We start from the raw sequence: 24,324 nt of genomic DNA, 5'->3' as shown, positions 1-24,324 counted from the left end.
TGGATTTTCTCTGCTGCTTATGTCCTGTTGTGCGAAGGAGCACTGCCGCCATTTCATTGTAGTCACCGGTTGCACCCCCATGTGTGATGCCATATACTAGAGCAGTGTTTCCCAACCAGGGTGCCTCCAGCTTTTGCAGAACTACAACTCCCAGCATGCCTTGACAGCTGTAGGCTGCTGGGAGTTGTAGTTTTTAGGGCTTGCAGGGAGTTGTAGTCTTGCAACAGCTGGAGGCACCTTGTATGGGAAACAATGCCATATACTCGGCTCATGCCATTGTATGCTCTGGTTTAACATTGATGCTTTTCCTCCAGTGTAATGTGCTCAGCTGTTATTACTCAGTATATCTAGTTTGCTGGCAGTCCAGATATTGGATGTCATTTTCTTTCTGGTCGTAACATCTTATATCCTAGTCCAGGCGTAGGCAACTTTCAGCACTGCAGATGTTTTGACCTACATCTCCCATGATGCTATTACAGCCAAAATGCTGACAAAGCATCATGGGAGATGTAGTCCAAAACATCTGCAGTGCCGAAGGTTGCCTACGCCTGGACTAGAGACCACAGGGTCAGATGTAACATCTGGACAAGCATTGATGGTAGAGGGTTCTAATCAAGTAGCTAGTTCAGTGTTTCCCAACCAGGGTACCTGCAGCTGTTGCAAAACTACAACTCCCAGCATGCCCGGACAGCCTTTGCTGTCCGGGCATGCTGGGAGTTGTAGTTTTGCAACAGCTGGAGGCACCCTGGTTGGGAAACACTGAGCTAGTTAGTCTGGGACTGATGCAGCTGACATTTTTCACTAGTCAGCAGCAATGGGGTATGCTCCAGTTTCTTTCCCAACTAAAGAGGTACTCCGGTGGAAAACTTTTTATTTAATTATTATTTTTTTTTTTTTTATTCAACTGGTGCCAGAAAGTTACTGATTTGTAAATTACTTCTATTTAAAAATCTTTATCCTTCCAGTAATTATTAGCTGTTTTATACTACAGAGAAGGTTCTTATCTTTTTTTGATTTCTTTTTGTTTTTTCTGTCCAGTGCTCTCTGCTGACACCTCTGTCCATGTCAGGAACTGTCCGGAGTAGAAGCGAATTCCCATAGCAAACCCATCCTGCTCTGGACAGTGCCTGACATGGACAGAGGTGTCATCAGAGAGCACTGTGGTCAGACAAAAAAAAATCCAAAAAGAAAAGAACTTCTTCTGTAGTATAAAGCAGCTAATAAGTACCTGAAGGGTAAAGATTTTTAAATGGAATTCACTTACAAATATGTTTAACTATCTGGCACCAGAAGCCGCTGCAGATCAATGGTTTAACCCCTTAAGGACGCAGCCCTTTTTCACCTTAAGGACTGAGCCCTTTTTCGCAATTCTGACCGTCACTTTACGAATTACTAACGCAAAAACGCTTTTACCGAATATTTTGATTCTGAGAGAGTTTTTTCGTGACATATTCTACTTTATTTTGGTGGTAAATTTTCGGCGTTAATTGCATCCTTTTTTTTGGTGAAAAATCCCCAAATTTCATGAAAATTTAGCATTTTTCTAACTTTGAAGCTCTCTACTTGTAAGGAAAATGGATATTCACAATAATTTTTATTTTTCTTCACAAATACAATATGTCCACTTTATGTTGGCATCATAAAATGGACATATTTTAGCTTTTTGAAAAAATTAGAGGGCTTCAAAGTAGAGCAGCAATTTTCAAACATTTCATGAAAATTGCAAAATCTGAAGGGGCAGATGTTACAGAACTACAACTCCCAGCATGCCTGGGCAATCGAGGCATGCTGAGAGTTGTAGTTTGGCAACATCTGGAGGGCTACCGTTTGGGCACCACTGTAACAGTGGTCTCAAAATGGTGACCCTCCAGATGTTGCAAAACTACAACTCCCAGCATGCCCAGACAGCCTTTGGCTGTCTGGGCATGCTGGGAGTTGCAGTTTGGCCTTCCTAGTGGTTTTCACAGTAAAGATCGTTTTACTTTCACTTTCACCCCCACCCACCCACACCGTCTATTCCCTACCTGAGCAAGGATCCAGCAGGCTCCAGGCATCTTCTCATGCAGGTACGGCCTCCATCTTCTTTCCAGATCCCCACGACATCCAGGGGCGGGCAGAACGGGGGGTTGCCACGGCAACCCCCTCTCTTGCGCTGCCATTGGTCAGAACTCCGTTCTGACTAATGGCAGGGGATAGGAGGAGATCGCAGCTCTGCGACCTCACTCCTATCCCTTAGGCTGATCGGGGCTGTTGCTGACCACTCCGATCAGCCCTATATTCCGGGTAATCGGGTCACCAGAGACCCGATCAGCCCGGAATTGGAGAAAATCGCATGTCTGAATTGACATGCGATTTTCTCCGATCGCCGACATGGGGGGGGGGTCTCAGGACCACCCTGGGCGATGTGCTGGGGTGCCTGCTGAATGATTTCAGCAGGCATCCGGCTCCGGTCCCCAACCGGCTAGCGGTGGGGACCGGATTTCCCACGGGCGTATGGTTACGCCCTCGGTCCTTAAGGACTCGGAATGCAGGGCATATCCATACGCCCTGTGTCCTGAAGAGGTTAAAGCAGGCGCTTTAAATGAATGAACTGCAGCGGCTTTTGAGGGGCCGGAGACCGCCGCCCTCCTCTCTCCCCCTGCCTGTCCTGGGGTCCTTTCTAGTCCAACCACCACCGCTGCCCCATTGCCTCCCCCATCCCCGGTTTTATAATCACCAGGGCCCAGGGTCCGCTACTTCTGGCTCCGGCGGCGTCCTGAGCTGTCACTGTGTGCACTGACGGTGATGTCGCGTTGAGCATGTCACTCATCATTGCGCTGCAGGAAGGCGCAGGAGCCAGAAGTAGCGCGGACCCCAGGAACAAGTAATTATAAAACTGGGGATGGGGGAGGCAATGGGACGGCGGTGGTCTCTGGCCCTGGGGGGGCGGCATTATCAGCAAAGTAATTGCCGATACCGTTAATGTGCAAAATCTTGAATAGTGGACCATAATATCGGCCAAACCGATAATCTGTCTATCCCTAATGTCCGCCTTTACTGTTCTTTAATAACTTATTAAATTTATGTTGTTCCAACAGCGCTAAAAAGTGAATTAAAAGCGGAAGAGCCTGAACCTGGTCACAGGGGTCCCAGTGCCGGTGCTCCTCCTCAGTCCTTTCCGAATCGCAAACGATCATTTGATGACCGAAGCCGAGGGTTCTTTGAGCATCGAGAGGACAGAAGGTATGTGGATCTGTCAGCTGCATGTGTTCCCTGCAAGAACTACAGTTCCCAAGTTATATGTTGTGCAACAAACCATAGTTCTGTAAGTCTCCATTTGCGGTGACTTTCATAGTCCGCAGTAATTCTGATATCAGTCTCTGTCGTGCAGAGGGCGGTCCCCGCAGGGTCGTGGTGGCGTTGTCGATGATGAGGATGATGTGTTTGATGAAGAGTTTGTTGTCCTCGATAACTGTAAGTAATTACATAACTTGTATTCTGTTTTGTGGTATACATTGTCTAAGAATGGCACTCATACAGTACTCACTATAGTACCATTTCTGGGTTATTTTTATATATATAAAAAAGAAGAAACTGGCTTTCTTACAGAGCTCTCTGCATAGTATACTTTTTGGCACTTGTGATGTTTGACTTACGGTTTACGAGTCATATTTTATATAAGGCCCCATTCACATCACCTATTGGGGCTTAAAGGGGTACTCCCCTGGAAAACATTTTTGTTTAAATCAACTGGCGCCAGAAAGTTAAACAGATTTGTAAATTACAATATGAATTCAAGTAGAATACAGACATAGCGCACATCTACAATCTTGTATAATGATCTGATTGCTTCTCAGCACAATATCAAAAACTAACAGGTTGTTAGTATACATTTTTGATCAAAAAGTACAAGCCCACTCGCCACGTCAAGGCCACCTATTCAGAGTGGGTCCCTAACGTCCCTAGCATAAAATGGCGTAGCACCGGGCGGCGACCACCACCGCCGCGACACAGGTGCCCACGGGGGGGGGGGGATCAGCCCACTGGCAGAGCGGCCCCAATGCCTCTCAAACCAGTCTATGGGCCGCACCCGTCCGCAGACACAGTGCCACGGCAGCAACGGACGCCGCCCCGCACCACACCAGTGTGAACAAGGTGTAATGGCTCACTCACCTTGCTCTCCCAGTCAGACTGGGAGGCTGCTAGGAGTGAAATGGCCCTAGTGTGGCTAATTACCACCTATATAGGTTTGGGCTGATTTGTAAATTACTTCTATTAAAAAATATATCTTAATCCTTCCAGTACTTATCAGATGCTGTATGATCCAAAGGAAGTTCTTTTCTCTTTGAATTTCCTTTCTGTCTGACCACAGTGCTCTCTGCTGACACCTCTGTAGGAAAAAATCCCCATCGCAAACCTATTTTGCTCTGGACAGTTCCTGACATGGACAGAGGTGTCAGCAGAGAGCACTGTGGTCAGACAGAAAGGAAATTCAAACAGAAAAGAACTTCCTGTGTATTATACAGCAGCTAAGTACTGGAAGGATTGGGATTTTTTAATAGAAGTAATTTACAAATCTGTTTAACTTTCTGGCACCAGTTGATTTAAACAACAATTTTTTCCAGGGGAGTACCCGTTTAACACAACATGCATTGTCAAGGACGATAGTGTGGCCCTTTTCCTGCTGTTGAAGTGGAGGTTGCCTGTACCCATCAGTTATGACTCCCTAAGGCAGTGTTTCACAAGAAGGGGGCCTCCAGCTGTTGCAAAACTACAACTCCCAGCATGCTCGGACAGCCTTCGGCTGTCCGGGCATGCTGGGAGTTGTAGTTTTGCAACAGCTGGAGGCCCCCTTCTTGTGAAACACTGCCCTATGGTTTCTGTGTCCTGCCACTTTGATAATCTACAGGAATAACGAGGTGTATACAGGCCGATGATTTGGGTCTCTGACTCCAGACCCACACTGTAATTTTTAATCAGGCTTAAAGCGGTTTTCCAGTGGAAAGGTTATTAACCAGTTTTGTGATATCAGTAAAATAGTACACATACTGGTGTACATGTATTATCAACATGCCCTGTTTTGCGTCTTCAGTCACAAGGTATATGAAGTTTTGTAGTTTCCTTTTCAAGTAACAGTACTTGTAGACATGCCCAGTCTCAGCCTTATTCACAGCACATGTGGTGCAGTGCAGGAAAGAGAAGAATGCTTGCAGAAGACTTAGTGTTAGTACTCTCTAAAAGACTTTGAGTACATTCACACTGTTTTTGTTTCAGTTTATAGTGGGAAAATGTATACATTAACGGATTCTGCTGTATGCCATACAGCAGTCTGTTTCCCACTGACTTACAGTATAAAAAAATTACCCAGTACCTTTTTTTGGGGCGTATACAGTGGCGTGATTGACTACATTTTTGCATACAGCAAAATTAAACAGAATGTTTCTAAGTATATTCACAATACAGAGAAATCGTTAATTTCTAACGATAATTTGTTTTCCCTTAGTCCTAACAGTAGCACAGATGGGGTATTCCACCCCCCGCGAACTGGTAGGACAGATGGAAGTTTTATTGAACCTAATTAAACAATCAGTAAGACACACCCACAACCCCCTGTATAAGTAAGAGGGTCATCCTCTGCCTCATTGTGTAGTAACAAGAAGAACTAAAGGTAAATAATAGAAGAAAATAACTTAATTAGGGAGGGAAAGTTGTGCTACTGTTAGGACTAAGGGAAAACAAATTATCGTTAGAAATTAACGATTCCCTTACGTCCTAACCAGTAGCACAGATGGGGAAATGGCAAGCAGAAACCCTATGAGGGAGGGCTCTCATGCCTGACGGCAGATAATACTGTCCGTCCAAATGAGGAAAAATCGGCCAATCTACTGTCAAGTCTGTAGTGGGTGATAAATGTGGAGAGTGAACTCCAGGAAGCAGCTTTGCATATATGTTCCAAGGGAACAAGACTCCTTTCCGCAAAGGAGGTAGATACAGACCTGGTGGAATGAGCTTTTACAAACTCAGGAGGCTCCTTACCTTGGGATACCATGGCAATACGAATGGCATCTTTTACCCATCTACTGATGGAGGGCTTTGAAGCTTTAAGACCTCTCTTGGGTCCTGAAAAGAGAATTAGCAGATTTTCATCCTTCCGAAACTCCAAAGATCTTCTTATATAGATCTGGAGACATCTCGAGATATCTAGGCAATGAAGAGCACTATCTTCATTGGAGGATGGAGGAGGAGAAAATACTGGCAGGGATATAACTTGATTTATATTTTGGAATGATGGAACCTTAGGTATAAAGGATGGCATGAATCTGAGTAACACTCGATCCGGCAAAAATTTAGTATATGGTTCAAGTGCCGAGAGCGCTTGAAGTTCCCCAATCCTTTTGGCTGAAGTGATTGCCAGTAAAAAAGTTATTTTAATGGTAACAAACTTCATGTCCACCTCCTCCAAGGGCTCAAAGGGGGGAGATGCTAACCCCTTGAGCACCGTCGATAAGTCCCATGCTGGGACAGGTTGTATAATTGTAGGTTTTAACCTTGAGGATCCCCTCAAGAATATTTTGACTAGTGGGTCTTGAGACAATGGTTTATTGAGAAAGGCAGAGATGGCTGATACCTGAACTCTGAGTGTGGAAGGAGATAGATTCTTGTCTAATCCCTCCTGGAGAAAGTTGAGGATTGTGGCAACAGCTGGATTCTGTCCAGGTAGTTGTTTCTTGGAGCACCAAGACTGAAAAGTTGTCCAAATTCTTTTATAGGCTCTGTTAGTGGACTCCGCTCTGGAATGCGAGAGGGTATTCAAGACCGCACTAGAAAGCCCTTCTAGATGTGGAAGGGACTGATCAACCTCCAGGCTGTCAGGTTGAACATTTGAAGATTTGAGCAGCTGTGAGTGTCCCCCGACACTAGTGCTTGCTCTGGGGGAAGCCTCCAGAATTGTCCCAGACTCATTGCAAGAGTTGGGTAAACCAAGCTCTCTTGGGCCAAAATGGAATTATGGCTTTGACAGAGGCTTGGTCCTGCCTGATTTTCATCAATACCCTTGGGATCAAGGAAATTGGAGGGAAGATGTAGGCCAGCCTGAACCTCCATGGGATTGAGAGAGCATCGATTGCTACTGGGTTGTCTTCCCTGTACAGGGAACAAAATCTCACCACTTTGGTGTTGAACCTTGTTGCCATAAGATCTATTTCTGGCATACCCCACCTGAGTATTATTTGTTTGAACATCTCTGGATGGAGAGACCATTCTCCAGTTGAAAGTCCTCTGCTCAGGCGGTCGGCGATCACATTGAGAGATCCCCGAATGTGAACTGCCGACAGGTGGGTTAGGTTCCTCTCTGCCCAATCCAAGATCAGACCCACCTCTCTGAGGAGGCTTTGTGATCGAGTGCCTCCCTGCTTGTTGATGTACAATACAGCCGTCATGCTGTCTGATTGGATCTTTACTGCTTTCCCTTGAAGAAGAGAAGCAAAGTGGAGGAGTGCTAATCTGATGGCTCGAATCTCGAGGAGATTGGAGGTTAACCCTCTCTCCTGAGGAGACCAAGATCCCCGCACTAACAGATCCAAGAGATGCGCTCCCCAACCTACAAGGGACGTGTCGGTAGTAAGTATGATCCAAGGGGGTTGGATCATTGACTTGCCGTCCTCGAGGTGAGACCACCATCTGAGAGAGGACCTGACTCGATAAGACAGGGAGTGGCACTTGTTTAGGCCCGAGGGCCTGAGATTCCAAGTGGCGAGCACCTCTGATTGAAGAGGGCGTAGATGCCAAAGAGCCCAAGGAACCGCATCCACGGTAGCGGACATAAGTCCCAACATCCGCATGAGAGTGCGAATGGAAACTCTCCGGGGTACAGAGAGAAAAAGGGCCAATTCCTGCACCCGAGATTTCCTCTCGGGAGAGAGGTAGAGTGTCATGGAGATTGAGTCGACTATGAAGCCGAGAAACCTCACTGAGGTAGTAGGGAGGAAATTGGATTTGGCCCAATTGACTATCCACCCTAACTGGTGAAGGAAGGATACTGCTAGTTGCAGATGTTGGGACAGGATCGCAGAAGAAGGAGCTCTGAGGAGCCAATCGTCTAGGTAGGGAACGATGCTGAGCCCCTGGAGCCTTAGAGCAGCGACTACCGCTACCACCACTTTGGTAAATGTGTGTGGGGCCGAAGAAATTCCAAACGGGAGGGCTACAAACTGGAGGTGTTTTAGAACTCCCCCTACCTGAACTGCGATCCTTAGATACTTTCTGGATACCGGATGAATAGGAATATGAAGGTAAGCATCCTTTAGATCCAGAGTAGCCAGGTAATCCCCTGGCGAGATGAGGTTGACCACAGATTGAATAGTTTCCATACGAAAGCGTTTGTGCTTCACATACTGATTGAGATATCTCAGATCTATAATCATCCGCCAGTCTCCTGTTACCTTGGGAACTAGGAAGACTGGAGAATAAATTCCTGACCCCCGTTCTGAAAGAGGAACTTCCTCTAAGGCATTCTTCTGGATGTATTCCAGAATGTAGGTTTCTAGCGCCCCCTGTTTGATAGGTGAAAAAACTCTTGTCTCCACATAATTGGATGGGGGAATTGATTCGAGGTCTATCGAATAACCATCCGAGATTAATCTCAGGACCCAAGGATCCTGAATGTGGAGGGACCAGGCGCTTGAAAAGTGGTGAAGACGACCACCAACTGGAATCTGGGGGGCAGGATGGGAAACTGGAAAGGTCACCTCGGCAAGGAACCCAGAGCTTCGTAGAAGCCCGCAGTCAGAGCTTTCTGTTGTCTTTGGAGCCACGGGAGCGTTTTGCGCCCCGGCGTTGATTACCCCATTCTCTCTGAGGCTTAGGCTGGGGGGCTGATCCGCCCCCAGAACGCCGGCCTCGACCACGAAAGGAGGAATAAGGAAGGGACTTGCCTTTCTTGTCAGAAAGTCCCTCCATAATGCGGTCCAGCTCAGCTCCGAAAAGAATGCCGGGTTCGTAAGGCATAGCACATAAGGTGTTCTTGGAAGAGTTGTCAACCTTCCAAGGTTTTAACCATAGAGGACGTCGTCCAGCGGAAGCCAGGGCCATAGACTTGGAGGCTAATTTAAGATGCTGGGTGGAAGCATCGCACAAAAAATCAACGGCCAGATTGGACGTCTTGAAGGATGAAAGAATTTCATCTCTAGGAACCCCCTGGTCCAAATCCGACTGGATGTTAGAAAGACGGGTCTTCAAAAAGTTTGCTACCTCAGAGCAAGCTATCGCCACTGATGCAGACGCAGAAGCAGTGGAGTAGGAGCGCCTCATGGCACAGTCAGCCTTCCGATCCATTGGATCCTGCAAGGAAGACCCATCCTCGGCAGGGACCACTGTCCTCTTGGACAGTTTGGCAACTGCCATGTCAACCTTAGGGACAGGGCCCCAGGAAGAAAGCTGAGATTCCTGTATAGGAAACATGGTCTTAAATCTTTTAGTTAAGACCGGACCCTTTTCTGTTTTTTTCCATTCCGTTCTAAGCACGGACAGAAGGGTATCATCCGCTTTAAAGACCCTAGGTCCCTTAGAGGCGGAGGTAGAGGCTTCCCCGGGATCAACATCCTGGTCCCCCGACCGGATGGATCTCAGAAGACGCTGGGTCTTTTCCAGCGGAAAAAAATAAGATGCAGTGACCTCCTCATCCGAAGAGGAGGACTTGGAATCTTCTCTCTCCTGATCCACAGACATCTCCATTCTGGGAGGTGAAGAAGGTCTGGCGCGTTTCTGAGAGACAACGTGTTTCAGCTCCTCAATAGAGGCTTGCATAGCCGACATGTTAGAGGAGACCCACACATACATATCCTGGACTGTAGGTTCAGTCTGATGGGAAGGTAGAGACTTAGCCCTACAAGGAGGGCACCTGGAAAATTCATAATTATCCTCCAGGGGAGTATTGCAGTCATGGCAAGAGAGGTGCTTGCGCTTGGCGGATCTTTTTGCCAAGCCTTCACGATCCCCTGAGCCCTCGGTCGACATATCTAGGTAAATATGAGAGGAGTGATTAGATAATGTAGCGGCAAGAAAAAATTGCGGCTAGCTAAAATATAATAAAAATACCCAAGTTCTCAGCAAGAGACCAGGTAAGAGATAGGGAAACAGTAGAATCCGCAAGGATGCACTACTAAGACTCAAAAAGACAGGACTGTGGAAGTACCAACAGCTCTGCGCTCTAGGAGGCTGAATGGCAGCCTAGGGAGAGTTTAAATATCCTCCTGGCTGGCGCCAAAACAAGACTCCGCCCACAAGGCGGAGTTGCAGAAGAGAAATCCTGTCTTACAAAAAACAGGAGGAAAGGAACCCTATTAGTTAGAGGGTTATAGAAGAGGCTCCTCGCTCGGTTTCGCCGCATTATTGGCAAAAACAGCGCAAAAAACCGAGCCGGGAGCGAAAGAGAGAAACAGGAAGTGACGTCAGACGCCGCTGACGCACCTCCGGCCGGGGCCGCGATTGGAGTCGCGGCTCCGAGGATAGGAGCAGATGGGCTCGCAAACTAAGCCCAGAACTGCAAGTAAGAGAAACCCCCCCCCCCCCCCCCCTCCAACAGGAGTAAGGGGGTCACCATCTGTCCCACTGTCCGGGAGGACAGAAAAAAACACAATGAGGCAGAGGATGACCCTCTTACTTATACAGGGGGTTGTGGGTGTGTCTTACTGATTGTTTAATTAGGTTCAATAAAACTTCCATCTGTCCTACCAGTTCGCGGGGGGTGGAATACCCCATCTGTGCTACTGGTTAGGACGTAAGGGAAATCGGGCATACCGAACTCGTGGTTCAACAGACCACAAACGTAAATACACACAAGGTCGTCAAAATTATACTACGAAGTTATACTTGAATAGTTCCTCCGCCTACAGGGACAAAATGACATTCATGGTTGGGTGTTGAGAGTGGACCTTTGAAATCCACGTAAATACACATTACAGGGAAGAGGGGATGTGGAGGGAAGGGTGGGGGACAGGGGTAGGTAGGGGATTAGACGGTAGGAAAGGGTAATGGGAGGGGGGGGTCACTTCACTTTGGAATATTGAAATGATAACCAAATGTACCATTTGTTATAGAAGCTCATATAGGAAGAGTTGCCCAAAGAAATGATCTTGTTCATATGAGCATGTGAGGTTGATAGCTGCGATTAGGGCGGAGATATCAGGGACAAGTGTGGACTTCCAATTTTGGACTAGTAAATTTTTCGCTATAGCACACACAATGCAAAACAGTCCTCTCGCTGAGTGTGGGAGTTGGTCAACGTTCAGAAGTAGTAGTATTTGGTGGGGAGACCATTCCATTTGCTCAGGCATCAGAACACCCAGGATGACTTCAAAGTCTGAACAATAATTCCGGACTAATGGGCAGTTCCATAAAATATGAAATAGAGTTCCTCTACAACCCAGGGATGTGGAATTCCTATCGCCCGACGCCCGGGACTAGCAGTTTTGGGCGGCGGGCAGGTGAATTTGTCCGGCCCTTAGCCCGGCTTCGGGCAAGCAGGGCCGGACCTGACAAGTGCGGCGGATCTGCAGTCTGTATGGAGCGGGCTCCCGACTCCTGCCCGCTCCTTAATCTGCAGCCTGTGTCCTCTGAAGCAGAGCAGGGGAGATGGGAAGCTGTGTATGTGTCTTCTCTCCCCTGCTCTGCAGACGTGCGGGGGGAGATGAGGGGGCGTGGCTTCTTGCTCCCTGTGCAGACCTGCGTCCTCTGCCTTCACCCCCCCCAGCTGTATCTTCGGAGAGCTGAGGGGAGGAGGCACGTCTGCACGGGGAGATGCATGCGGCCCTCTGCAGTATGTATGGAGCGGGCTCGGGATTCCTGCCCGCTCCATATACTGTAGCCCCCGGCTGTTCTCAGTAGCCGGGGGCCGCCGCTAATAGCCAGCATGCGGTGCTCTGCAGTCTGTATGGAGCGGGCTCCGGACTCCTGCCCGCTCCATACACTGCAGCCCCCGGCTGTTCTCAGTAGCCGGGGGCCGCCGCTAATAGCCAGCATGCGGCGATCGCCACGGCTGGCTATTAACCCTTTAGATCGCCGCTGTCAAAGCTGACAGCGGCGTCTAAAGGGACATGTGAATGCTCCCTGGTGGGCTAGTGGGGTGGATCGCCCCAAGCAGTGCGATCGCAGGGGGGCGATCCACTATGGAGGTAGCCGGAGGACTTACCTCTGCTTCCTGCTGTCCTGGCTCTGTCATTGATAGATCCTGGCTGTACTAGGCTCTATCAATGGATGACAGAGCATACAGATTAATAGAGTTCAATAGAACTCTATTCATCTGTCTGAGGAATCTAATGATTCCTCATAAGTTTAATAAAGTGTAAAAAAAAATAAAAAAAATTTAATAAAAGTTTGAAAGACACATTAACCTAGTGGTCTTCAAACTGTGCCCCTCCAGATGTTACAAAACTACAATTCCCAGCATGCTAGGACAGCTGTTGGCTGTCCGGGCATGCTGGGAGTTGTAGTTTTGCAACATCTGGAGGGCCACAGTTTGAAGACCGCTGCATTAACCCCTTCCATGTTAAAAGTTAAAATCACCCCCTTTTCCTATATAAAAACATGCAAACATAATAAAAATAAACACATTTGGTATCGCTTCGTGCGTAATTGTACAACCTATTAAAATTATAACATTATGTATCCCGTACGGTAAATGTAAAAAAATACCAAACCACAGATTTGCAATTTTTATAATATCCCAGAAAAAAAAGTTAAAAAGTCAGATCAATACCAAAATGGTACCGATACAAAAAAACAGATTATGGCGCAAAAAATTACCCCTCATACAGCCTGGTATGCGGAAAAAAATAAAGCTACAGAGGTTAAAAAATGGCAATTTAAAAAAATTAGAAAACGTTCAGAATTAGTAAAACATGACGCAAACGATACAAATCTGGTATTACTGTAACCAGGCGCCTAAAGTATAAAACTAACATGTTACCTCAACCACAAGGTAAATGGCGCAGAAAAGAAAACCACCAAATCTGCAAAATTATCTTTTACTATATATATATATATATATATATATATATATATATATATATATATATATATATATATATATATATATATAATAATTTTTTTTTTTTTTTTTTTGGTTCAGAGAATATGTTGTTGAAAAATTTAAAGGTATCATTATAGTAGGTAGTTATGGCTATTATAGGGCTAGGAGGAAGAAATTAGAGCGTAAAAGCGAAAAAATCTTTAAAGGGTACCTCTCATCAAAAAAACTTTTGATATATTATAGATTAATGTATGCAGAATAACTTCACAATTGCATGTTATTAAAAAATATGCTTCTTTCTATTTAATTTTCCACTTTGAAGAAATGACCACCGGGGGTTTCCCTACCAGTCCTGGCAGCAAGCATTTCAGACTCATGCTGGAGTCCTAAACACTACGAGCTGCCAGTCTGCTATGTTCACAAAGGAGAACACTCAGAGCTGCCAGCCTGCTTTGTTCACAGCCTGTTTGGCTGTGAACAAAGCAGGCTGACAGCTCTGAGTGTTTAGGACTCCAGCATGAGTCAGAAATGCTTGCTGACAGGACTGATCGGGAAAAATACAATAGAAAGAAGCATATTTTTCATTAACATGCTATTGGAAAGTTATTCTGCATACATTAATCTAAAATATATCAAAAGTTTATTTGATGAGAGGTACCCTTTAAGGATGGATACCATAGAGAATAGATAGTGTTTCAGATCTGGTAGGGCCAAGCCTCCCACTTGTCTGTCTCTAGTCATAATGGATCTTGCTATCCTAGGCTTTTTGCCAGCCCAAACAAAATTAATAAGGGCAGTATGGGCCTGACGGAAGTAGGAGTCAGGGACAGAAATTGGAAGGGTACGGAACAGATACAAGAGTCTCGGGAGAAGAAGCATTTTAAAAGCAGCTATGCGACCCGTCCACGAGACATCATGCATGGAGAGTCTGGTCATTTCCGTTTTAAGGGTGACAAGAAGAGGGAGGTAATTCATTTTGTATAGGTCACTTTGGGATTGGGTAAGAATGATGCCCGGTATTTTATCCCACTTGATTGCCAGTCAAAGGGATATGCAGATTTTAGTGCGGAGGTCATATGGGGTGGCAAGTTAATAGGGAGGGTTTGGGTTTTCAAGGGGTTTAGATGATTAAGGGCATAACTGATCTAAGGGAATTTTCTGGGTCTGTGAGAGTAAGGAGCACGTCAACAGCGTACAGGGAGATGACGTGGGATCTACCTCCCATCCCGACCCCGGTAATTGTGGGGCTCTCACTGATGGCTTGGGCCAGAGGCTCCATTGCTAAAATAAATATAAGGGGAGACAGGTACCATTGGTGAGGGCAAAGTCGGGGGACAGATCTCCATTAACATATGTCCTCGCCGTGGGATTAGTATACAGGGTCCTAATGGCCGAAAAGATGAGGCCATCAAAGCCCATCCGCTGCATCACCGAGAAGGCGAACGACCATCGGAGGCGGTCGAACGCCTTCTCGTCCAAGGCCAGGACCGGAATCCCAACAGCATCGACATGATGCAACAGGCCCAAAACACGTCTCGTATTATAATAGGCTTGCCTTCCCGGTACAAAGCTGGCCTGATCGGTTCCTATCAGTAAGGGTAGAGCGGTAGCCAACCTAATCGCTATCATTTTGGCAAAGATTTTGATATCTAAATTCAATAAGGAGTTAGGGCGGAAGTTTTGGGGATTATCAGGGGGTTTACCTGGCTTGGGTATGGTGACTATGAGGGACTGCATATTTTCCTTGGAAAAGGAACCAGAGTCCAGGGTCTGTTGGAAAAATTGACATAAGTGAGGGGCCAACAATGACCCAAACTGTCTAATAATGGTTGGCAAATCCGTCAGGACCTGGGGCCTTATCACGGGGTAGTCTTTTAATAACTGATAGCACCTCTTCTGGGGACAGGGGGAGGTTGAGTTGGGAGAGTTGTTGTGAGGTGAGAGAGGGGAGGTGTAGAAATCGCTGAGTTAAGATTGAAAGTTCAGGAAGATTGTAGAGTTGCTCATAAAACTCAGCGAAACCCTGAGCAATCTCGGATGGGGTATACAATTTAGCTTTAGTATGGGGGTGAAACAGGAAAGGGATCCTAGACTTAGTGTGTTGAGATTTCAAGCATGCGGCCAGCAATTTACCTGCTTTGTTACTTTGAGAATAAAAGGTTGCTTTAGTTTTCCGCAGGGATTTTTCATAAGATGTAAGGAGAAGGGATCTAAGTTCTAGCCGTACGTCCCTGAGTCTTAGCAAGCTCATCAGAGGGATGAGATTTGTTTTCAGATTCTATTCTGCGTAGAGTAGTGTGTATTAATTCTGTCCGTCCTTTGACGTTTCATAATGGCACCCTGTTTAATAAAAGACCCCTTAATGAATGCCTTGTGGGCATTCCACAAGGTATCAGGTCTTGTTAGGGGAGTGTCATTCGAGAGGAAGTAGTCATTCAGGTCCGTTTCTATAATGGAGCGGGATGTGGGGTGGGACAGGAGAAAGGGATTGCTATGCCACAGGAATGTTGGGGGAGTTCAGACGTTCCGAGAGCGTTAGTGTTACGCAGCATGGTCCGACCATTGGATTGTTTCAATGGAGGAAGAGAGGGTCAGAGGGAGGACATGTCTGTTCACTAAAAAAAAAGATCTATTCGGGAGTACACATTGTGCACTCCCGAGTGAAAGGTGTAGTCTCGTTCCAGTGTGTGTTGTATGCGCCATACATCATATAGCTCTTCCTTCCAGAGAAAATCAGACAGTGGGTGTCTAGATAGACTAGAAGTAGTGTCTATAGATGGGTCTGTAGTAGTATTACAGTCCCCACACAATCAAGCCGCCCTCACATATAGGACATATTTTCCGCATTAATGAGTGAAAAAATTGCAGTTGGGTTGTGTTAGGGGCATACAGGGTCACCAGGGTGTAGAGGACATTGTTGATAGTACATTTCAGAAGTAAAAAACAGCCCATTGGGTCCTTGAGTTGGGAAATCAATGAAAATGCCACCGTATTTCTAACTGCTATAGCAACCCCCCTTGTTTTGGTGTGGAAGTTCGAGTGGAAAACGTGGTAAGGCTCTGTTGCAACCTGTGGGCGTCTGAAGGTAATAAATGCGTTTCTTGTACACAAACAATATCCCCTCCCCCCCCCCCAAGGCAAGTGCACAGATGGGCTCTTCTCATAGGGCTATTAAGCCCGCTTGCGTTAATGCTAAATACCTACACTGGCCCTCCGGAGGGTCCCGTTCTCCACCTATTCTGACGCTCTCGCAGCATCATAGGGGTGTGTCAGCTGACTCATCCCCCCGAGTCTTCTGGCAGGTACGGGCGCTCCCCTCGCAGGCATCACCCCGTTACTCCGACCTGTAGCAAGCGTCGCTCCTCTAGAGAATGCTCCCAGGGTTGCCGCTCTGGCTCTCCAGACCAGTGTACCAGGTCCGTCTTTCTCTCTTCCAGGGCCGCCTCACATGTTCCCATTCACCTGGAGAACTTGTGAAAGAAGTTTCTGATTCGGCCTCCGACTCAGAGGACCGCACGGATGTGCCTAATGTGGTGTACTCATTGGTTGCGGCCATGAGAGACACCTTCCAGCTAAAGGACCCAGGAACTTCGGATGTGGTCCAGAAGTTTCCTTTCATCTTGTCCGACCTCTTCCAGGGCTCCCTCACCTCGTTCCCATTCACCTGGAGAACTTGTGGATGAGGTTTCTGATTCGGCCTCCGACTCAGAGGACCGCACGGATGTGCCTGATGTATTGTACTCAGTGGTTGCGGCCATAAGAGACACCTTCCATCTAAAGGACCCAGGAACTTCGGACATGGCTCCAGAAGTCTCCTTTCTTTGTGCCTGACCGGCACTCAAGACTTTCAGCTCTCACGCTGAATTTTACGCCCTGCATGTATCCGCCTGAATTCACCCTGACGAGAAGTTTCAGGAAACGAAGAAGGTTCAAGCGCAGTATTCCTTCGCCGTGGACCTCCTCTCCAACTGTGGATCCGCCGGTCTCCCGCCTCTCTAAGGCGCCTACCCAGCCGTTGGCTGATGCGACTGCCTTCAAGAATCCAGCGGACATGAAGGTGGATATTTTGGCAATCTCTGCCCTTGAGGCAGCAGGTTCTTCATGCTTTTGCTTCTGCCTGGGTGTCAAAGGCCCTTTTGGTATGGTCTTCCAACTCCGCCAGGGTAGTCTTCAAGATCCCTCCGGAGGATTTATTTAATCTAGCTCTCCGATGCTCCGCAGCCAGAGATTTTTCTGTGTTCTGCTTCCATGCGCAGCCACTGTGCTGCCTTTACTACAAGCTACCTGGTAGCCACCGTCCCTTCATGTGGCTTTAAGCCTGGAATGCGGACGCCACCTTCAGGAAGTGAGGCGACAGGTGGAAAATTAGTTCTTTATTACCTCTGGTAAGACTCACAGAACCGCTTTCTGTCGTAAGTTCTCCTTCTGGTTCTGCGGACCTTTGGTACCAACAAAGGGTACCAATAAAGGATCCAGCCAGGCGCCTTCATGGGAACAGGGCTCCTCTTACGATTCCATTCCTCCCGGAGGTTGGCTATCCATTCCGGCCGTTTGGCGGCCCCATCAGGCACCTGTAGGCCTTCCCCGGCCTGAAGGGTCGCCCCCCACCCGCCGACCTTCCTCGGGTGGTTGGTCGCCTCTTGCCTTCCGGGATGCCAGGACATGCAGCTTCAGGGGAACGTTTTCAAGGTTTATTCCAACCTCTCTGTGGTCTCCAAGAAAGGTGTTTCTGTTCGCTCAGTCTTGGTTCTTGAGTATCTCAGCCAGCATCGGAGTCTCTCAGTTCGGTGCTGGCGTCCATGGTTCAGGGGGAATTTTCGTTCCTCGGTGGACATCAAGGATGCCTGCCTCCACTTCTCATTGTTTCCCGGTCATCAGTGGTACCTCCACTCTGCAGTTCCGGACGGTCATTTTCTATTGTGGCTATCCATTTCGGTCTGACCACTTCTACGCGGACATTTACCAAAGTCCTGGCGCCTGTGATAGCCTTTTTACGGACAACAGTTGTTTCCGTGATTCCTTATTTGTACTACCTCCTGATCTGAGCTCCAGCCAGGACCCAGATCCTGGAGAGTCTTAGTCTCAACCTCCAGACCTTGTCTCACTTCGGTTGGATGTTCATTTGGCCCAACCGCTCTCCTGGGGCTCCAGTTTGATGCAGCCTATGCCCGCTTTCAACTCCGCTGACTCTTTTCAAGAATCTGATGACTTCGGCTCCCTCCCTTCGGCTCCCTGCTCCAGTTTCCATTCGCTTTTGCATGGATCTCTTGGGTCGATTGGTGGAGGCCGTGCCATTTGCCCAGTTTCATCACCGACCTCTTCAACTGGTGATTTTCTTCGGTGTGACAGGTCCCCATTGTCTCTCGGCCGCAGGATCGTTCTCTCTTGTCGGTCCCTTCTATGGTGGCTTCCTTTTTCCTCATTTTTTTCGGGGGTGTTCCTTTCTGTCCATCCCTGCCAGTCTGTCAGGCTGGGGAGGGGTTTTCTGGGGTCTTGGCCTCCCGAGAAGCCTTTTCCCCTTCAACATTTTGGGGCCTAGGGCAATTCTTTCTTTACTTGTTTCTTGAGAATTTCCCTCCTGGGCGGAACTTCCGGCCATCTCAGTTATCTTCAGTCTGGACGTCCCTGGGATGTGATCTTCTCGGCCGGTCCTCAGTCCTCTAAGGCCACTAGTCCCTAAATCCAGGGGTGTTTGCTGTGATCTGCAACCCCTGGGGCACTCCAGGCGTGGACCTCTGCTTGTGGCGCCACAACCGAAGCGTTCCTCTCTTGGTCGAGCCTTGCCCTACCTTGTCTATTTGGTGGTCGGGCTTTGCCCTACCTTATCTGTTTCCCCTCTTCTCTTTTCGGGTCCTGAGGAAACTCAGAGGGATGTTTCCGCCATTCCAGTGGCCCAGCCTGGGCCCGGTGGGCGTGGTACGTCATGGTCAGGCTCCTGAACGACTTAACGTTGCGCCTTCCCTATCGTCCAGACCTCTTATCTCAGGTCTCTTGTGCCACCCCTATTACCGTCTCTGCTTTGACGGCGTGGCGGTCGAGACTGTGGTTTTGAGAGCCGCGGTTTCTCTTCCCAAGTCATTCGCAACATGCTCAGGGCTCGTAAGTCCTCCTCGGCAAAAATTTACCACCGTACCTGGCGGTCTTATTTTAGTTGGTGTGAAGCTCAAGTCTTGTGTCCTTTTTACCTTTTTGGTTTCCCGTCTTCTCTCTTTCGCAGTCGGGATTGGAACTGGGGTTGTCTCTCAGTTCCCTTAAGGGTCAGGTTTCGGCCCTTTCTATTCTTTTCCAGCATCCTCTGGCTTCTAATTCTCATGTCCAGACCTTCCTTCAAGGAGTGGTGCATGCTGTCCCTCCTTATCGGTCACATTCTCCCCCTTGGGTCTTGAATCTGGTTGTACTCCAAGGTGAACCTTTTGAACCCCTTGGGGAGGTGTCCCTGCGCCTCCTTTCTTGGAAAGTGGCATTTTCTTGTTATCCCCTCCATTCGGAGAGTGTCTGAATTGGCAGCTCTCTTCTGCCATTCTCCGTTTCTGGTGCTTCACCAGGACAAGGTTGTCTTCCGGCCAGATCCTTCCTTTTTACCTAAGGTTGTTTCGGCCTTTCATCTCAATGAGGACATTGTTCTTCCGTCCTTTTGTCCCGCTCCTTCTCATCCTAAGGAGCATTTACTCTACAAACTGGATGTGGTTTGTTCTGTTAGGTATTACCTCTCTATCTCTTCTTCTTTTCGTCAGTGCGATTCCTTTTTCATCCTTACGGAAGGTCGTCGTAAGGGACAACCTGCTTCCAAGGCTACCACTTCTCGGTGGATCCGGTCTGCCATTTCGGAAGCCTATCGCTGTAGGGGGAAGATTCCTCCCTTCAGGGTTGTGGCTCATTCTACCTTTTTCTGTTGGGGCATCCTGGGCTCTCCAGAACAAAGCCTAGGCCTCACAGATTGCAAGGCGGCTGCTTGGTCGTCTTTGCACACTTTCTCGAGGTTCTACCAGGTTCATACCTTCGCATCGGCTGATGCTAGTCTGGGCCGTAAACTGCTGCAGGCGGCAGTGGAACAGCCATCTGCCTGACTATCTGCCCACGCAAGGGACGGCTTTGGTACGTCCCACGGTTTGTGTCCCCCAATGGAGCCGATAGAGAAAAGGAGATTTTTTAACACTTACCGTAAAATCTTTCTCGAAGGATCCATTGGGGGACACAGCTCCCGCCCTTTTGGGTTTCTCTTTGGTTCTCTGTCCGAGGGTGTGTTCAGTTATATCTTTTCTTCTGGTTCTCGGACAGTTCGTGTTTTTTCCTTGACCTGTCAGTCCTCTGCTCTGGTACTAAAACTGATTACCTCAGGGCCTGGAGGCGGGTATATCCTTCTGGGAGGAGCCGACTTCTTTGTTGCCATAGTGTCATACCTCCTAGAGACAGCAGCATACACCCATGGTCTGTGTCCCCCAATGGATCCTTCGAGAAAGAGATTTTACGGTAAGTGTTAAAAAATCTTATTTTTCTAATTTAAAACCAGTGTGACAAATAGTGACTTATTTTGTTTTAGATCTGTTTTGATGCTAACAGGGTATCAGCAAACCAGGTATAGTCTAAGCGAATTATTTCTTGTGTACATTTGGAAGGGTAGAAGATCACTGACAATGTGACTAGGGTCAGACTACACCAGAACTGTGGAAACAGTGGCTTACATAGGACCTGTTACCACAAACTAATAGGTTCCCAGTTGAGACTATTGGCAGTGCTGCTTAATTTTTTATTTTGCATGAATTGAAGCAATAAATAAAATGGTTGTAAAGGTGCATTTGTCTTTATATACCATGTTAGAATATGAGAGGAGCGCCTCTATAAGGTAAATGCGATGTAGCAAAGGCCCAGGTGTAATTTATTATCCTTCTCTTACATATCGACAATAGAAGACCTGCTAAATCTTTATTTTTTTTATTTTTTTCCCAGATAACAGCGACCTCCACTTCAAGCTGAGCAAAGACCGAACTACAGGTTTCCCACTCACCATGGAGGGATTCGCTTATCTCTGGTCTGGAGCTCGGGCAACCCACGGGGTGAATAAGGGACGTGTGTGCTTTGAGATAAAGGTGAGACTAGTTGGCAAAATCCCTCTGAGCTCCCCACCTGTCTCAGGCTGAGCTATAACATTCATGTTACTAGTGTTCTTTACCATCCTCAGATTAAGGAAGAAATAGCTGTGGGACACCTTCCTGCTAGCGAGCCAGATCCACATGTCGTCCGTGTTGGTTGGTCCTTGGATTCCTGTAGTACACAGTTAGGTGAGTGAGAATTAAAGCTGAACTTATTGGGCTATAAAGTATTCTATAGTAGGATTGACAATACTTTGATGCTTCTGTATGTTTACCTGCTCTCTTTCCTTATATAAACTCTCTACACAAAACTGAAACTGTTATGCCTAGCGCAGGGCTGTGCAGAGAGAATCCGTGTGTCATGCCCTAGCCGGAACAGTATATTAATTTAGATCTGGATATTTCCTTACAAATGTTTCCAAAATATCACTGTCTTTTAAACCGTACCTGTCATCAAACTAACTATACAAAACTAACTCCCTCTATGAACCCTAAGTACACACCCAAAATTTTTTTTTAGAGCTTATAAAGCTCTGTTTCTTAGCCTTCTTCTTGCTCACATAGTGTGAGCTGCCACCAGGAGGATGTGGGCATGCCCCTGCAGGCACGACTTCACTAAAGCATGCCGCTTCCAACAGTCCTGAGGATAGAGGATAAGTTATGCGTGATACTTCTCCTTTAACCCCCTAAGGACCAAGCGTTTTTGCACTTTGGTTTATTTTGCGCCACCAATTCTACTTTGTAATGACATCAGTAATTTTACCCAAAAATCTACGGCAAAACTGAAAATAAAAATCATTGTGCGACAAAATTGAAGAGCAAACACCATTTTGTAACCTTTGGGGGCTTCCGTTTCTACGCAGTACATTTTTCGGTAAAAATGACACCTTATCTTCTGTAGGTCCTTACAATTAACATGATACTCTACTTATATAGGTTTGATTATGTATTACTTCTGAAAAAATCTTAACTACATGCACGAAAATTAATGTTTAAAATTGTCATTTCTGACCCAAATAACTTTATTTTTCGGCATATGGGGCGGTATGAGGACTCATTTTTTGCGCCATGAGCTGAAGTTTTTATCCATACCATTTTTGTTTTTATCTGCCTTTTTGATCACTTTTTCTAAAAAAAAAAAAAAGTAATGGTGTAAAAAAAAAAAAGTGACCAAAATACGCGATTTTGGACTTTTGAATTTTTTTGCGTGTACGCCATTGACCGTGCGGTTTAATTAACAATATTTTTATAGTTCGGACACTTACGCACTTGGCGATACCACATATGTTTATTTTTATTTTTTACAGTAATTTTATATTTTTTATGGGAAAAGGGGGTGATTTTGACTTTTATTAGGGAAGGGGTTAAATCACATTTATTAACTTTTTACACTTTTTTTTTTTTTTGCAATGTTATAGCTCCCACATGCATTACACTGATTGCAGGCACTGTTCAATGCAGTGCCATAGCATTGCATTGGTCAGGGTTATCTGCGCTTGATTACTCAAACCTGGATCTCGGGCTTGGAGCAATCAAACGCCAATTGGACAGCGTGGAGCCCGGTAGGGAGCCTTCCGCTGTCCTCTCAGCTGTTCAGGATGCCAGGATTTCACCGCAGCAGTCTCGAACAGCTCCGCTGAGCTAGCCAGCAGCACATTCTCCCATTTTAGACGCCGCGATTAACTTTGATCTAAAGGCTTAATTCCAGACATCAGCGATGTCTGGTATTAGCCGCGGGTCCCAGTTGCTCATAGCAGCCGGGACCCCGCAGATACGAAGCGTGCTTAGCTTCTGAGCTCGCTTCACAAATCGTGAGCCGGTCACAGATGTAAATATGTCCTTGGTCGTTAACGGGTTATTATAGCAGTAATGTAATTTTTAAATAATCCATATCTACAGTGCTCATGTGCTGCAACCTTCTTCTTTTGTATGTTTTGCATTTTACATAGCAGCGTGCACCTGCATATGTTTCATCTCATTAATGGAGCCTCTGACATTTCTTTTTTTACGTCATAGAGACATGTCAAATGTTTTAATTGGTTGGGGTCTGGATACTGAGATCGATACTGAGCACTAGGCCCAGTACAAGACGGAAGAAGTTCTCCAAGAAGAGCTTTTCTATCTGCTGGAGAGGGCGGGCTCCTTTAGTCTTTCTATAGAAGCTTATTCCTGAAGTCAGGAGAGACAGAAAAAAGCGATTAGCTGAGTGGGTTTTCTCGGTCGTACTAACAATCTTGTGGAGGTATATCCATCGGGTTGGGACCCCCTTCTCATCTTTGGGGCTAGCACTTCTTAGCTGCTTGTGTACAACAGGTTTATTTCCCATAAAGGACAGGATGTTAGCGGGTGGATCTTCACCTATTAAAAATGTATGTAAAAAGAGTATAATTTAACTGCTTCCTAATTTTTTGTATTCTAAATTCACAGGAGAAGAAATGTATTCTTATGGCTATGGGGGTACTGCAAAGAAATCCACCAACAGCAAGTTTGAGAATTATGGAGAGACCTTTGCAGAGAACGACGTCATCGGCTGCTTTATTGTATGTTTGAGAAATTTTCCTTCTCTTTTACACACTACATGTAAATGCATCATTGTGTTTTCCTAAAATAAGCTCCAAATGTGGTCTTATATTAGGTTCAACCCAGTTATGTCATTACATCACTTTGCATTGCTTTACATGCGTTGTGATATAGTAGTACTGCAGTGGCACATTATTAACTTGTCCTACATTTGGGAACTTACTGTATTAAGCAAGGAAAAAGCAAAGTCTTCCTGTTTTACAGATAAAAAATGAACAAATTATATATTTTAAATGTCTGTACATGCTAGAGCAATGGCCCGGCCTGCATGCTGCATGGAGAGATTGTCTCCCATCCTATAACATTGCTATTAAAGGGGTACTCCGGTGGAAAACGTTATTTATTTCTTTATTTATTTTATTAATTTTTTATTTTTTTTTTATGAACTGGTGCCAGAAAGTTAGATTTGTAAATTACTTCTATTTAAAAATCTTGATCCTTTCAGTACTTATTAGCAGCTGTATGTTACAGAGGAAATTCTTTTATTTTTTTTGTCTTGTCCACAGTGCTCTCTGCTGACACCTCTGTCCGTGTCAGGAACTGTCCAGAGCAGCATAGGTTTTCTCCTGCTCTGGACAGTTCCTGATACGGGCATCAGGTATCAGCAGAGAGGACTCTGAACAAGACAAAACAGAAATTCCGAAAGAG

General features: G+C 46.5%; 1 protein-coding gene across 1 annotated transcript in view; it reads left to right on the top strand.

Annotated features, from left to right (window-relative positions):
- Nucleotides 1–24,324, top strand: part of HNRNPUL1 (heterogeneous nuclear ribonucleoprotein U like 1) — a 41,284-nt gene that overhangs the window by 8,724 nt on the left and 8,236 nt on the right. Inside the window, exons 3-7 of the mRNA XM_056538336.1 lie at nt 3,078–3,222; nt 3,371–3,453; nt 20,954–21,093; nt 21,186–21,285; nt 23,524–23,636. Coding sequence (XP_056394311.1) covers nt 3,078–3,222; nt 3,371–3,453; nt 20,954–21,093; nt 21,186–21,285; nt 23,524–23,636 — 581 coding nt within the window. The remainder of the gene's footprint in view (nt 1–3,077; nt 3,223–3,370; nt 3,454–20,953; nt 21,094–21,185; nt 21,286–23,523; nt 23,637–24,324) is intronic.

The sequence above is a fragment of the Hyla sarda genome, chromosome 9 (assembly GCF_029499605.1).
Source record: "Hyla sarda isolate aHylSar1 chromosome 9, aHylSar1.hap1, whole genome shotgun sequence".
Lineage (NCBI taxonomy): Eukaryota > Metazoa > Chordata > Amphibia > Anura > Hylidae > Hyla > Hyla sarda.
This window is presented reverse-complemented; position numbering and strand designations above follow the sequence as displayed.